The sequence below is a fragment of the Glossina fuscipes genome, unplaced genomic scaffold, assembly GCF_014805625.2.
Source record: "Glossina fuscipes isolate IAEA_lab_2018 unplaced genomic scaffold, Yale_Gfus_2 60, whole genome shotgun sequence".
NCBI classification, from domain to species: Eukaryota; Metazoa; Arthropoda; class Insecta; order Diptera; family Glossinidae; genus Glossina; species Glossina fuscipes.
The window spans coordinates 7315097-7331519 of record NW_023998432.1 but is presented as its reverse complement, the minus strand read 5'-3'; the positions used below and the strand labels follow the sequence as shown (position 1 = coordinate 7331519).

Genomic DNA, 16423 nt, shown 5'->3' with positions numbered 1-16423 from the left:
CTCAATTAACTCCACCTCTATATCCAACAAATGTTGAGAAAACCAAGCTCCAAACATTTTCGAGAATTCGCCTTGGTCATACAATTGCAACACATCAATGGATCTCGAAGAAGTCTTCCTCCCCAATCTGCAGTTGTGTACAAACTCTCACTATAAAGCACATTCTCTGCGACTGCCTCAACTTTTGCTTGGCTAGATTTATTGCATTTGGAACGATTAACCCTTTGAACATTCTACAATCAGCTTCAGAACAGAATATCAATTCAATATTTTACTTTATTAATACTACTAAGCTTATTATCTAATATCCATTTATTTAAATTAGAGCCCATAGCCTGTGTTGCTAGTGCTCAATGTCTTTTTTTTAGTCTAAGAATTCAATTCATTAGTCTAAAATTAAAATAATAATAATAATAATAATAATAATAATAATAATAATTATATATATATAATCTATAATAAAATATAATATGTCAGTTTCCAGTTTCCACATGTAGGGTATATGGCCAGTCATAAATACCGTATTATATAGGTTCAGTAATTTCTTTTTACTAGACTTAGACATAGCACTGAACATTTGCTATGAGATGCGGTCGAGACCAGGTGTCTTCCCCTTCAAATTGGAGAGACAACTTCCAAGTTCTGAGGTAGATACGCAATTTTCCAGGAACATGGCACATCTATCGATATTATTTGAAGGAGATATTGGAGTCCTTTTATTTTCAATGGAAGCACTGGTGAAGTTGCTGTCAGAGGAGTATTCGCACCACACTTTTCCAAAGTAATTAAAAATCTCATCTGCGTCAGTTAAAGTTCCATTGGGAGTGCAGATGGCAGAAATTTGGTTCAGGTTTGAAGTAATTAATAACTTCTAAATTGGAAATAAATCGTTTTTCCTGCTCAAAATTGTCGTTGTTTAATGTTATTATTTATTTCTCAAAGTGGGTAATTACTTTGAATATTGGAGCTTGATAATGGAGACTTCATGTGTTGCAAAAGTTTGGTTTTGCGCTTAAAACAATTTGAACGTTGTGTCTTTGTCTTAAAGGCAAATACAAATTCAGGCAATAACCTACCGTACAAGCTCAGTGCATATATGTATATACGTAGATCCATATGTATGTAAACATTTCCTTACACTTTGACGCAAAATATTTTGAGACAAGTGTATATCTTTACGCCGATACTTTTAACTGTGATAGCGCTTCTCAAAACATTCCTGATATTCATTGTCGTATTTCCTATTCAATTTTTAAATTACAAATAAATGCGGTAGCCCTACCTTAACAAAAAGTTGATTTTAGTCATTCCATTTTGACGTTTCGCGCCTTTTTTGTGACATTTGTTTTCTTTTGGGTGGTGGAATATATTTACATATATGTGTTTTATTTCTTTACAAGTAAATTAAGCTGTTTAATAAATTTTTGAAATTGTTATACTTTATAATAGCAAAAACTTTCAAACTAATAACTTTCAAAAAAATAACAGATTCCATATTTAACTTAATTACCAAGATGACCCAATCAAGGGAAGAAGTTTGTGATGGAGTACGAAGCAAATACGAAGATCTTTGCAGAGAACTTAATATGGATAGAGAAACAGAGGAATTATCGTGGAATAAATACACTGAGATATCACAAAACTTCTCTTTAGATGTATGGAAAGTGTGTTAAGCTTATTTACTAAATAAAGTTCGAATTTTATTGGTATTTATTTAGGGTGATCCTTTGCACTGGTTTTGCTGTGCCTTGTACGCAGCTTGTCGAGGTTCGTATACTCCCACCGTAGGTGGTACTAATGATGTTGTCTTGGGCAATTGTATTTCAGTTATTAAACTTCTAAGAAGTTGCAACATGAGGTAAATCTTTTCACTGTTAACTTCCCCAGCAGCCATAATTTTTAAAATATCAAATGTTTAATAGTATATATGAATTTACATCTAAAATGCGAAAATGGCATGAAATGGCTAAACTACCAGAATCATTCCTAAACCAAATTAACAAAATGGAGCGTAGTTATAGCATCACATCAAATGTTTTTAAGCGTTACGGAGACATATTCGAACAACTTTTTATGGTACCACCAAATGAAAAGAAAAACTATAAATTTAGGTAAATTCTATAATTAACAGGGTGAAAAACAAACTTAATTATTTTATTTCAGGTCTGCCAAATGTCCATACAGTAAACTGTTTGAAATATGTTGGTGTCTATATTTATGCACTAAAAATCAAAATCCGGTTCGCCAAGTGACCGATATTGTAATGTCTTTTCATTTGCTAATTTGCTGCATCGACTTAATATATAGAAACGTTCTGGTCGAAAATCGTATAGATATTATTAATCCAAAGTTCATGGGTGTGCCGGATAAGTGGGGTAAATCCGATTTCAATGCTAACATCCTTAGCAATTACTGCATAATTGAGCATTTATGTAGCATGACAGATGCATCTCCGGCCGACGCAAAAAATATGAAAGAGACGTTCAAAAGAATTGTAAAAATGTTCCTTGATGCCAATGTGTGTTAAATTATTCTTCCGTTATATAACGAATGCTTTTATTTGATTCATTTACTTACAGACATTGTACGGTAATGATGAAAACTTTTTGGGTTTAGTTTCAAATGCGAATTTTGAACGTAATCTCAGATCTCTAAAAGGTGCCTACGAGTTATATGTTCTCAACATGGCCGAGTTAGACGAACGCATATTATTAGATTATCGTAAAATAAATAATTCATGTAAGTAATGGTTTTAATACATATTTTAAAGCATTGTAATGTTCTCTTTTTATATACGTCACTGGAGGACGTATATTAAATTTATTTTTTTGTTTGCGAACCCCGAAAATATATTTCAAAGAATTTATAAAGTATATATGCTATTTTCGATTTGACTATGCCTCTGTATAGGAACATCCAAGATTGCGAAAATTTAAATACAAGAACATACCAGCAGATCGATATATATATCTTTGTTAGAGCTTCAAGCATCATTGCTTAAAGTCTTTTTAAATTTGAATATTATTCTTCATGCAAATTTTACTTGAAGAAGTTATTGATATATGTAACTAGTTTACCTCAACGTTAGCAATTTCGGCAACTAACACATTCGACGCGAGACTGGCATATTGGAAGTCGGCAAGGCTATTTCGAATGTAGAGCTGATTATGTTTATAGATATTAAAACATTCCCGATACTAGTTTTTTTGGTTTCTAACGCAACATCAAACGCACTCTTTCGTGATGATGGGTATAATATTGGGAACGTAAAGAAGAAAATAAGTGAACAAAATCCTAGTCTTTTCCGAATACTCTCTCTTATGGAGAAAATAACCTAAACATATAGACGTACGGGATACATTTGCTCGTTATACGTCATATATCCTATGGTGGACATACATACATTTAGATAAATTTTATAGTCACATTTTCGTACAATTTGGCAACACCTTTTAAACGACTGTACTGTAATATTCTTATATGTACACTGTGAGATTATTTATGGTTTTTTGGTAATTGTTGAGGTATCGTTATAGCGGTTTTATTGATTTTTGAAAGGAATCTGATGATAGCGATCAAAAAAAATTTGCAATCAGTAATTGTTAACTTCAGTAATCTTTTAAGAGATATAGAAATGCTTTAGACAACTAAGTATATACAAGAGTAGCGACATAAAATGCGTTTGCTTTCTTTGCTTATTTTCATCATTTTAGTTTTCTCTTGAATTAAACTCAGTCTATATATGTTCCTAGTAACTGTATTTACAACCTTTATCATAAGTCGAAAGCAGTCAAATTTGGTCTTCCTGAACCCTACGCGACTTTTTGTACAGGATATATCGAGTTTCCGCTGATGTGTCTAACGCCTAGAAGGCTAATCCTGATGGTTCTAGTTATCAGCAATGTTAATATCGCTTCATATTCTGGGCAGAAATGTAGTAAAATCTTGACGTGATTTTGGCTCTGTACCATGAGCATTCGTTTTCTCTCAGGACCCGAAACATTGTGGACTGCAACGTTTATTCTGGTTTAACATGGGGCCAGCGTAACCATCTTCATTCGGTATCGAATCGATTGAATCAGTTATATTAGAAGCTCTTAAATCGTTTCCCATATTATAGCCAGCAACGCCATTACCATTATTACTGTAAAATTCTCGCGAGATATTTTGCTTATCTGTATCTCACAGCAGCTAGACCTTTTCTCATGTTCCTTAAATTATATATCCTGTAAATTACTCCCGATTTTTCGTTTTCTTCTTCGATATCTCCGTTTTGTTGAATAGATAAATGACGTCTGTCACTTATTCTCATTAACGCACTCTTTAAAGTCCATTAAAGCAACATTGCTTAATACGCAATTTACCTATGTCGTACTTGAACCAACTTTTAACCTTAAAAAGTCATTATAAATCGAAAATTAATTGTTGTTAACTATTATCAGTTGCCAAGCTTATGCATGTTTGCGATGGCTTAGGGGTTCACTTGCAATTTGGTCCTGTACCAGTTGTGGGTGTGGCTCTATTCTAGTTGTGTACATGCTTTTTTTCTTTTTTTTTTCCTTCTTATTTGTTTAAATGTACTTATACTAAGTTTTAATATTAATTAATTTAAGATTTACTTTAAAATTCAACTGAACTCGACTACCAATTTGTTTTAGCTGAGTTTCTTGTATAAGTGGAATAAATAAATATATTTCTCAAACTCATCGCTGAAGATTTAATTTTTCAATTCCTCTCTTTATCTATATAATGTTTCAAGACGATTGCCATATTTAATATTGTCAGGTTTATCATCAAAGTTTTTTAGATATTCTTTTAAAAGATTTACGTTTCTTTTCGTTCATACCCACATTCGCATTCTCTATCGCTCCCATGCATTTTTAGTTTGCGCTGTTTTTTTGCTGAACGCCCAAGTGTTGCAACTAGTTCAGAAATTTGTGTTTGTTTGTGCATTCGCCAAGTTGTTGCTGTTTTTTATTTGATTTTTAATAAAAATCGTTCGTTTCGTTTAAAATGATAGTTACATTCATCTGGTCTAAAACTTCATTGATTATTGCTGTTTGGAAGCTAAACAATTCTACTGCCTAAAATTTGAGCTTCTCGCTAAAGTTATATTTTGTAAATTTTTTTTAATTTATAGATATCTATTATCAACATGCTGGAAATTTAATGTTTCTTGTATCAGTTTGATAACTTTGTGTGAAAAAAAAACTAATATCTGTGCTTAGCCTAATTTGTCTTCTAATTTATAATACTTCACGTCTTCTATTTATAATACTTCACTCGAACAAACTGGCATGAAATAGGTGAAGGAAAAATCCGTGACGTCTTCCACAACCAAGTCGATAATGCTTCACATGTTTTGTATAAAAATCATAGTGTTTATGGTAAAAAAGTTTTAAAAATCAACAGTCGCAAACGGTTTGCACCGGTGAACTAATCGTTCAAAAGTCGACCATGTTCCTTAAAAATTGAAGAAAACCATCGCATCTTAGGTTATGAGACCGCTGCGGGGTTAATCACGGACCAAACAATGGTTTTAAACCATTTGCATAAGCCTGGATACGAAAAAACTCGATATTTCAACACCACGTGCATCAACTTTGATAAATTTGATCGACAGAATTTACATTTACGAATCGTTGTTGATATCCAATGAATTTCAACCATTTTTGAATAAACTGATAACTGGCATTGCCCATTACGACAAGATGAAGTTGCATAAACGGCGCAAAGTTCTCGTAAAGATTGGGAGCGAATCATCCAGCGTGAGTTGGTTCGATTTGAACATTGATTCCATTTTTTACTGCCAACAACTATTGCGATTAAAACGTGAAATTAAGCTAAAACGTTTAGAATGGAGTAATACAAAAAGCGTCGTCTGTCATCACGAAAACGCCGGATCACATGCATCGTTAATGATTCAAGAAAAATTGAAAAATTGTTGTAAAGTTTTGATGCATCGATTTTATTGTCATTACATTGCGAAATCAAAATCAATTAGCTTCAGCCAGCTGATCCATCTTTGTTCCACATCTGTTTTCCTTTGAAAAACGAAGTCTCGTAGTGGTTACACTAATATCTAAATTTTTAGCTAATCTTTTAAGTTCATATGATGTAAAAAAACTTCATCCGCGACAATTTCCTTAGGTAATCGATAAATAAAAAATGGGATTATGAGTTTCTCGCTAAATCTCGACGTAGTTTTTTCTATAAGCGAAATTAAATTCAGATATTTCCAAAAATGATCACTACTAACAGAATAATTTTTTCAGTTAAATTCCATTATGTCCATAGCAGTTTTTTCATTAACCCAGGATAAAAATTGCTTTATTCTATTTATTGTGTTTTCCGTACCGAAATTCGTTAAATGAAGATATTTTAACTTATCTTCTTGTAATTTCTGTATCTGTATTTCTTTATCCTCAAAAGAAATATATTTATCTTTTAAAAGTAAACTATATTTAAAATTCACATTTTGAAGCTCCCACTTATCATCGTCCTAACCAGTATGTTAAAATTTTGCCAACAATGCCAACTTCTTTAAATATTTATATAATTAATATAAATATTTCATAGACAAAACGTAAACGATTACCGTTATATATTTCTAGACTTCATTTCATGCTTTTTAGTTTCGCAAACGGCATTACGTTACAATCTTTTGATGTAATTTTTAATAAATGTTTATGGTCAGAATATACTAGCGGAAATATTTCTTTTTCTACCTGTGCGTACCTAGTTTCAATTTCAATCAATGTTCTAGATACAAAGTAAAGTAGCCTCTCATTTTGTAATAAACCTTCATTCAGTCCACTATTAGTTGTACAATATGCGAATGGATCTCTAAAAATTTACTCCTCCAATTTGCAAATGTGGGCAACATCTTACGATTAAACATATATTTTGTGAAGTTCTTAACCCTATGAACATTTTTGAAGTACTTGAAAAACTCAATCAAATATTTGACTTTATTAAAGCGACTAGATTAACCATCTAGTAAAAACAAAAGGATAAGAGCTGATCGTCTTAGTTGCTAGTGAGTATCCAACTGTTTAGTTCAAGAAAATACTTTCGGTTGCGACCTGCTTGTTTCGTTGCCTCCTTATGAAAATAGATTGCTTTTGTTAACTATTCCGTCACCTACGCAATGTAGATTTATTCATGGTGTTTCGTTTCCGATTAAGTTAATAAATGGTACTATCGGTTCAACGACATTACTTGGTGAGGTAAACTTTAATATGCCGAATTGTTTCTCTAGGAACTTTATCTTCAAAAAGTTTAGTCAATGTAGATACAATTAGGAGCTTTTCAATTCAATCAAATACCCTAGCAAAAATCGAAATGATATCTATTACTTAACCTCAATATTGGATTGATTAAATTCTATCAAATCAATTCTCCTTCATATGGGCGATTTGCCTATGTCGTATTTAAATTCACTTTTAAAACATCTTAGTGGGACTCGAAAATTAACTGAATTTATTTAGTTTTATCGGATGCCAAGCGTTTAGATGTTTTCAACGACTTAGAGTTTCACTCACAACTGGAATCTGTGCCGGCTGCTGGGTTTGCCTCTGTGCTAGTTGTATTCATGCTTTTTTTCTCTCCCTATCTCTCTTATCTCTGACGGACAGACAGGTTTATGTCGATTTGGAAATGTTTCTAAATCGATCGGTATAATAAAAGGCGGAGCTCTTTTAAGCCCTTCTAAGTGTTACTTACGTTCGCGCTACCTTAATATACTGTGTAGGGTATAGAAAAATTCTTCTTGGAATACGAAGGTAAATTTCTATGTTAAAAGCATTGATGCTCTATTATTCTTGTTTTATTGCAAACATTTTTATGACATCGTTTTCCTATTAGATAGCCTACTTTTAACAGCTTTTGTCGAGTGTGTGTTAATAAAAAGTGAAATTCTTGAAGAACAGTTAGAATACCTGTTTACAAAACCTGCAAAAAGTAGCTCTAGTTATCTGAACTATGACTAACCATAAATTTAACCATTTCAGTAAGATCTTGGCTTTTAATTTATCCCATATATATTTATAAAAATTACCTGCTTGCGGTACTCTTGTCTTTTAATAACTTTGCAGTGACAAAAGATTACTCCGTTCAAAATAACTTGAATATGCCCCGATAAAATACTATAATTAAAGTCCCAATACGTGATTGCACTGATCCATTCCCCATCTTGTAAACTTAACATTCAAACGCAAGTGCAGTAAATTTTTCGGTTGTTAACTGTTGTTAATTTTTGACTAATCAGTCGCCGACATTCAAAGTTAGTTAGGCGAATATGCAAAAGAAAGAAAAGAGAAAAGTTAAAATTGATAGTGTTCTGAATAAACTTTTCGTGGATACGGAGTGATTCATGTTTTGATTTTGAAAATATTTTTAATGTCTGGAATTTTTTGTTCTTCCTTTTAGATGAATCCATTGGAATGAAAATTGACATACAGCCTGATATTAAGTCAATGATGCCGAATACACCGTACACACGCAAAGAAAGTTTGCCTAGCCGAGATGGTATATACGATCCGGTAGCAAATGCTACGAATAATGTCAAAAAATTACGGGAAATAGCCAGCATAACAGAACCTTCAGATTTCATAAAGTAGGATAAATTTTAACCTTTTCTACGTTAAATGTTTAGATTAGGTCAAACGTGACTAACTTGACGTGACTTATTTAATTTCTATATTGAATTTTGGATTGAAAGTTATAATCTTAAACTTTAGATAATTCCTTAAAATACATAATTAATTATTGTTTTCCATTTTTGCGTGCCTTCAGGCAAGTTGCCGGCAAAGAGGTTTTAAATAAAATTGAGGACCAGTTGGTATTCATGTCCAAATTATTTTACAATAAGTTTCCAAACAAGGAAGAAGCACCTAATAAATTTCAGCTGGCCAAATCGCTCTACCATTATTTACTGGACAAAATTCTGCATTTTGAAGTTAAAATTAGACCGATCGATCTCAGTAGTTTGTTTCAAAAGGACACATTTAATACGACCTTAATTGCCTGCAGTATTGAGATTGTACTTGACGCGTATGATTCCCCTTTGAAATTCCCGTGGATTTTGGAGTGTTTCAGTATAAGCGCCTTTGAGTTCCATAAACTCATCGAAATAATAGTGCGCAGTCACGAAGGGATACTTAATAGAGAATTAATAAAACATCTAAATCTAATTGAAGAAACTTGCCTAGAATCGTTGGTATGGCAAAAATGTTCTCCGGTGTGGGAACTGATAAAAAAGGAACATGCAACATTGCCTACTTGGTGCGAAGTAAAAGTAGGACACGTCGATAACAATGAATTACAATGTAAGTGCTTACGTGCTTATTTTTGTGTGCATAAGGTGGGATATCTGGCTTTGGACGGCTTTTAATCAAAAGGACAAGTACGAGATAACGTTAATAAGTTTCTCCGTGACTCAATCATTTTGGTTCGGTAGTGTCCCTTCTTATACATGCAAAATTTTATGGATATCTCTTTAAGATTAATAAGCCTTTCAAACTTTTCTACTATCAAAAATTATAGTGCAGTCGCCAATGCATTCGGCGTATGAGACTTTTAATAGCAGCTCCATAGCCAATGTTAGTGATTCCGTACGAAAAAATCTCTTTAACATTTCAAAAGGTACGATTTATATACAGGCGCCCCTTGTAAAACGAGGTATCTAAACCGTGTTTTACGGAACTATTTTGTTTATTTATTCAAACTAAGGTGTAACATAGAATAATATAATTTAAATTTAGATATAATATAAACCAAAGCAATGTGTACCGTGTTATATTGAATCTTGTTCTATATTATAACGAAATCGTGTTATACGAAACTTTGGAATAATATAAATCAAGACAGTGTGTACATGCATAAACGAATAAATACCTTAACCTCAAACTTCTATAAAGAAAATATAAAATTCAACATTATAATGCAATACAAAAATTAAAAATATGTTTAAAAAATAATAATGACGATCGGAAGATTAATTTTCACTCAAAACTAAAGCTAATCTATTTCCTTTTTTCTCAACTGAAAGTTCTCTTATTAATGATAAAATCAAAATAAAAGCAAAAAGAAATTCAAACAAATGCAACAAAACACATATTCAATGTTTGGAAATCGTGTTACGTCAATACCGTGTTATCATATTCGCGAATTATGTACCGTATTATATCGAAACAATGTTTCACAAGTACCGTGTTCTACAAGGGATGCCTTTATGCCTATATATTTGAGTGTATATATGTATCTGCATATAACTTCTAGCTAAGAAATTGTCTTTCACAGAGACCCTTGGAGCAGAAAATCGCAATCAAGACAGCCTCAAACAAGTCAATAAAGCGCAAATCAACAAACGATCGCGACCTCTGAAACTTTTTCTGAGAAAGGTAAGAAGATTTTTGATGGCATAACTTATGTAATACATACATTTGAGAGAGTGGGACAGTACCAACTTCAAATTTTTTACCAACTTCAAATTTTTGTGTAGTTTTACCAGCTAGCCTGGCTCCGTATTAAAGAGCTGTGTAGAGAATTAGATCTGCACGATGAAGTAGTATTAAAGAAAATTTGGACGCTATTCGAGTATTCGATAACACAGAAAACTGAACTCATGAGGGATCGGCATCTTGATCAAATATTCATGTGTGCAATATATTTATACATAAAGGTAAGCTAGTATTTTGTGCCCTTAACATGAATTGTATAATTAATAATTTGATATGTATAGGTTGGAGAAGTTAGTGGAAAGCTGTTTAGAGATATTATGAAATTTTACAGAAAACAGCCACAAGCTGCTAGTAGCATATACAGAGAGGTGCTCATAAAAACTAAAGAATTTGCAAATGCCATCGGGGAAATAAGTAAGTTTTAATGAATCCACCAAATAAAACTTAATTAATTAAATAAAACAAGTAAGAACATTATAGTCTGACAACGCCAACCATTAAATACCCTACACCATATTGTCTAACACAAAATATAGAGCACAAAAATTCTGTCTTCTTTCTATATATAAGCATATTTTCCGTTTGCGTCTTTAAGGGACAACTGCCTCAAAACGCAACCTAATGTAGTACAAGGTTAATCCTTACGGCAGGCAGCATTCAAAAATATGCGTAGATCATCCAAATTTTGTAGAGATTATTTTTGTATAAAATTACTATTATGGGTCAATTTTGGTCACAACATATTAAAACTAGAACTTTTCTACTCTACAAAGAATCCCTTTTCGTGAAAATCCTTTTTAGAGTAGTATTCAAAAAAATAACCCAAAATAGTCCAAATTTGCTACCGTTAACTTTTTTATATTAAATTACTATTATGTTATAATTTTCGGCATAAAGCATTAAAAATTATACCTTTTTGTCGTATGAACTGCAGTTTTCGTTATATGAGAGATGAATTGCCCCAGCCAGTCCAAAGTTTTCATACCAAATTAGAATGCTGAAATAATAATATTTAGCAGCTTTTGCCGAAAAATGGTGAAAATTGCAATTTTTTCCATATAATGACTTTTCAAAATAGAGCGTTATATGGGAACTGGTCGAAAAAGGGAACCGATCCAAATCATTTGCCATATCGTTCGTCCTTAGGTCAAAACACTTCACTGTACAAAATTTCACCAAAATATCTTAAAAATTGCGACCTGTAGCTTGAATACAAAAATACATGAACGGACAACAGATGAACAGACGGACAGACAGCTTAAATCAATTCAGATTTTGATTCTGAATCAGTCGGTGTAATAAAAGTTGGGTCTATCTTAAGACGTTCCTCGTGTTACATATGACCGCATAACTTAATATACCCTGCACCGCAAGTGGTATAGACTATAAAAATACTTATTTCTACTAAAAACACATTTTTCACATTTTAATTGAGCCCTCCACGGATCACGTCTGCTTTTTTGTTAAATTTGAAAATTTTTTATCAGGAAATTTGATTTGTAAGAGTAATTTGACATAAAAATTAACGGTAGCAAACATTAACCACGTAACCTTTTTTTCCTGGATTTCAACTTATGGTACACATTCTCATTAAAAGCAAACCTTTGTATTACAACGAAGTCCAATTTTTCGTACTTTATGACGAAAGTAGGTAAAGAATTATCTTAGACGACCAATCTTAAATGAAAAAAATTAATTTTGCTAAATTTTAACAATCTGTTGAATTCCCGACAAGTTACACTAGATGAAGCAGTATTAGGGTATTTAATAGAAGTCTTTGCCCGACTAAAATAGTTGTACTTGTATGTTCAGAATAAGTTTTACATTCATCACCTTTATCATCCGAAGAAACTAAAAAAACAAATGTTCGATCCTCTAAAATATTGACTGGTCGGGGAGGACATTTGCATTTTTGTACAGGTGAAACCGTACTTCCTATATAATGTGTGTGGAAATTTTTAATCTACTTCAATTCTTTGAATTTTAAGAAGAGCTTTTTAGTTTATTTTGTAGTATAGATGTGTACTTCGATCGATTCGACCATTTTCAATATTAACCTGTGTGTAAGAACTTTCAATATTTTCGTCAAACTTGAAGAGGGACGAACAAAAATATATATGTCGATTTAAAACATGATACTAGTCAAAAATACATATTGTCTAGTGTCTCTACGTCTTGCCCCTGACTGTCGCAAACTTTCCTCTAAGTAGAGAATCTTGTCAACTTCTTCTTGGTAGGGTTTGCTAATGCTTAGCAACACTATATTATTTTCAGGAAAACAAGGGAATTAACCCCAAAATTGAAATGGGGCACATTAGCGATTTTAGTACATCTTATAGAAATTTTAAAGCTATTTTTGAACATAATCTTTTCTTGGAATTTCATTCCAACTCTTTCTAATTCCTTTTCGATAAGAATCATTCATTCAATTTGTTCTCGGGACACAAGGTAAATTGACAAAATCAATCCAGGATTAATCGACAGTTACCAGAGAAAAAAAATTATGAATTACATCTGTGAAAAGATTTTAATTTAGATTAATTGATGTTAGTTTAAAGTTTTTCCTTAATAAATTACTTGCTTTGAATTCGGAAATAATAATTTCAAAATACGATGTATAAATAAAAGAGGCGATAAATACTTTTCATAGAGTTATTCTCTAGAATGCAGGGTTAAATATTACAAAAGTATGGTTTCAAAGACATTAGACAATGGCATTAATGGTGTATACGATCGATTTTTGAATCACTGTATAAAAATATGATTTTTCGAAACTTCGTATCCAAATAATTACTTTTTCTTCACATCTTTACATCCAACTGATCAAAAAGATTTTGTAATTATTGTTTTATTCAGATGCAGTTGATAAAGTCGCAGTAAGTTGCTACAATTCTGGTCAACGGTGCCCTACCACTTTAAAAAGTCCAAAAGTGGTGAAGAACTTAACGAATGTAGCAGATCCATCTTGTCAATACTTTCCTCAAATGTCATCATTGTTTTTTTTAGATCTTATATTGTAATCCATCCAAATGCGATGTCTCTAGATTAACTACTGGAACCAACGACTTTATGTTTTTGGTGACAACAATAAACTTTGTGTTGGATAATTTGGAATAGCTTAATATCGAATTGCGAGTATCAATACAGAAGGAATTGATATAGACTCAACTTTCATTATACAGATCGAAGCTTGTCCGCCCGTCTTGGTTTCTTGCGTTCTACGTATAGGGGGTAATTTTTTAGACATTTTGATTAAAAATGGTTCGGGCCGGACCACTTCTTCAACCACTTCGTATGTAATACCTTACTTTGAAATGGCGTTTTTACATTTTTTTTGTTTTCATCATGATCGTTTTGCCGAAACCTTTGCAACATCCATATCAATGCTTTACAGACCCCGCAGAGTACTTATGTTCCTAGTCAGCATTAATTTCTGAATAGGTTTAAATATATTTGTCTGTCCATAGACGTATGTAATATGTGCAATAACCCTTCTTCTGTCTGCAAAAATGAAGCTATCGACTTCACCTTCGGTAGAAACATTGGAAATTTCACTTTATACTCACATACAGATCGAAAAATGGGTGAAATCGGTCAATAGACGCACCACAGTGTAAATAAAACAGTAAAGTATACGCTTTCTGGATTTTTTGCCCATTACTCAAACTACAATAGATACACCATAAAAATTTCACGTATATTCAAAAATGGAAAAATCAGCCACGCTCACTCAAGAGATAAATTAGATTGAAGGTGATGAGTACAAAAGATTCGGTCACACCCGAATATAATACCTAATTCGGTTTGAAATAAAAATGTCCGTTTTGATAAGACATGAGATAACAATGCAATACATTTACATATGTGTTTTTAATGTAGGTTCATAATACGTTAAATTTTGTTAAAATGTTCTTTTTTTCCAGAAGTTACTGCTGTCTATGGTGATATTATTAAATTTTATAATGAGATTTATATGCAGGAAATGACCCCTTATGCTTGGAATTTTAGTGAAAAACAAAAACTGGTAAGTTAATTACCGTGATAGCCTACAAAAATTTTTCCTTGATATGTTCGTTTAGGATTGTGATTTATTGCTGTCACCCCACCCGAGTGAGAAGCCATCTATACCTCGTCAATTGTCAAGTAATCACTTCTTGTACGTGCATTCCATGGACAAAAATGAAAATGAAAAATATATTCAATCCCCAAATCAGCTGACCTATGAGTTTTGCCGCAGTCCCGGAAAGGTGATTAACGAAATATATTTCCTCTGGTAAATATTAATGTTTTCTATATCAGGACTTGGAGAAGTTGAACGCGATTATAAGCAAAGGAAAACGTACTTTGCCATTTGATACGATGGAAACTTGTTCCGATTCGACTTCAAAAAAGGGCAGAGGACTTGTTGGTGACGCTTTATTACAGATTATCAAAGACAGGCAAGAAGAACGTAACTAAAGAACAGTTGGTTTTCAGTACAATGCTTAATGCACAATTTCTGTGAATAATAGCGATATAACCTATTTTCCTAATAATGGATATTTCTAACAGGAATGAAGTCTTGAATAGTTAGGACATGCTGAGGAATAAAATTGACAAAAAGTAAAGATTAATAGCATAGACAACTAATAACAAAATGGTATTCACCAAAGCCATGAAACATAGCAACGAAATATATAATTTGAATATATTCTTCGTATTTTTAGAAACCTTGTATGTTATATAAAATATATCTTACAAACAAACACGAAGTTGCTTTCGTCTATGTTTCAAGTGCTGCTTTATTTCAAAAGAAAATTGTATCTACATAAACAGTTGCTCCGATACTAGCTATTCGATAATCGTAAATATCATTAATGAGTTTGTACATATCCACACTTAGCTGATATATAGTTATTAGACAGTGCTTTTAATAAATTCAATTTAATAAATAATTCAAAATAAATTACTAGAAACTTATGATTCAAATCAAATACTTTTTAATATTTGTTAAAATCTTCACAAGTTTTTAATTTGTCATCATGACTCCTTATTTTGAATTACTTGTTTTAAAATAGTTTTATACACTTGATTACAAAATAAACGGTCAAATATTTATTTCCTTTACATCCTTCCTTTAGTATATAATTTAAAAAATAACATTATTAATAACTGCGTACTACCTGATCGATTGCAGTATCTAGAAAACAATTAAAAACGAATAATTATTTCGCGTCGTATTTATATGTTCTTACCCAATAACAATCTCAGAAACATGGTACACAGCAGCAATAGAGTGGGAATTTAGGTAATTTTTCTTTTGTAATTTATTCGCTTGTGGAAAGTACTATTAACTTTGAAATATATGGAAAAATGTTAGTTTCCCTACCCGATGGTTACTAGTATATAACATTTCCGCAACCAGTGTGCCGCTCGGTACGCGGAATATATGCTTGACAATCCTGAATATTTTCTTTGTATTTATAAGCAAAAATATATATTTTTTGTGATTGTATATATAAATATAAACGACAGAATGTGCCGTATACCAAAAAGCAGTTTGTATATTTGCGTTTTGTCTGCAATGTTTATTTGTGGAAGCAACAACATTCACTGTGCTTTGCGGATTATTTTTTTCATTTGCACAACAACGGTCAAACGTTCTTAGAATTGAAAAATTTCGGACAATAACAAAATAGCTGAAGTCGTGAACAAATTTTTTTTGAAATCAATATGAAAAACAAAAGTTGTCCGATATATTTTTTTAGGATTGAGTTCTAAAACAATAAATATAATTTATTTTTAATTTAAGTAAAATAGTTTTAACTAATGTTATTAAATAATTGAGAATAATGTTAATCAATATTTAAAGCAGAGTGCGTTTATCTCATTTGAGGAAACAGGAGAGTTCAAATAGTATAGTTCGGACGACGCCCATAAATATTATTATAATGGAAACTGGTCTCGCAACTTTAGAAAAT

At 31.9% G+C, this 16423-nt stretch overlaps 1 protein-coding gene across 3 annotated transcripts; it reads left to right on the top strand.

Annotated features, from left to right (window-relative positions):
• Positions 1-1365: 1365 nt before the first annotated feature.
• On the top strand, positions 1366-16193 carry LOC119637635 (retinoblastoma family protein). 3 transcript variants are annotated; one of them, XM_038033814.1, is made up of 15 exons: positions 1366-1399; positions 1489-1655; positions 1719-1858; positions 1923-2111; positions 2164-2518; positions 2580-2739; positions 8431-8617; positions 8797-9329; positions 9547-9645; positions 10303-10403; positions 10505-10684; positions 10745-10877; positions 14387-14487; positions 14543-14710; positions 14763-16193. In XM_038033814.1, the coding sequence occupies exons 2-15, from the start codon at positions 1515-1517 to the stop codon at positions 14919-14921; spliced, it is 2646 nt and encodes an 881-aa protein (XP_037889742.1). In that variant the 5' UTR covers positions 1366-1399; positions 1489-1514; the 3' UTR covers positions 14922-16193. The 3 variants fall into 3 exon arrangements, with proteins under 3 accessions (XP_037889742.1, XP_037889740.1, XP_037889741.1); XM_038033812.1 differs by having other exon boundaries at positions 1489-1664; XM_038033813.1 differs by lacking the exon at positions 1366-1399 and having other exon boundaries at positions 1462-1664.
• The last annotated feature ends 230 nt before the right edge of the window (positions 16194-16423 follow it).

Excerpts from the sequence above, each read along its gene's own strand:
- LOC119637635 (XM_038033812.1), top strand. The coding sequence starts at position 1,515 with ATGACCCAATCAAGGGAAGAAGTTTGTGATGGAGTACGAAGCAAATAC. Across the intron at positions 9,330-9,546 it reads CGATAACAATGAATTACAAT|TGCAGTCGCCAATGCATTCG; the intron begins GTAAGTGCTTAC and ends CAAAAATTATAG. Across the intron at positions 14,488-14,542 it reads TTAGTGAAAAACAAAAACTG|GATTGTGATTTATTGCTGTC; the intron begins GTAAGTTAATTA and ends ATGTTCGTTTAG.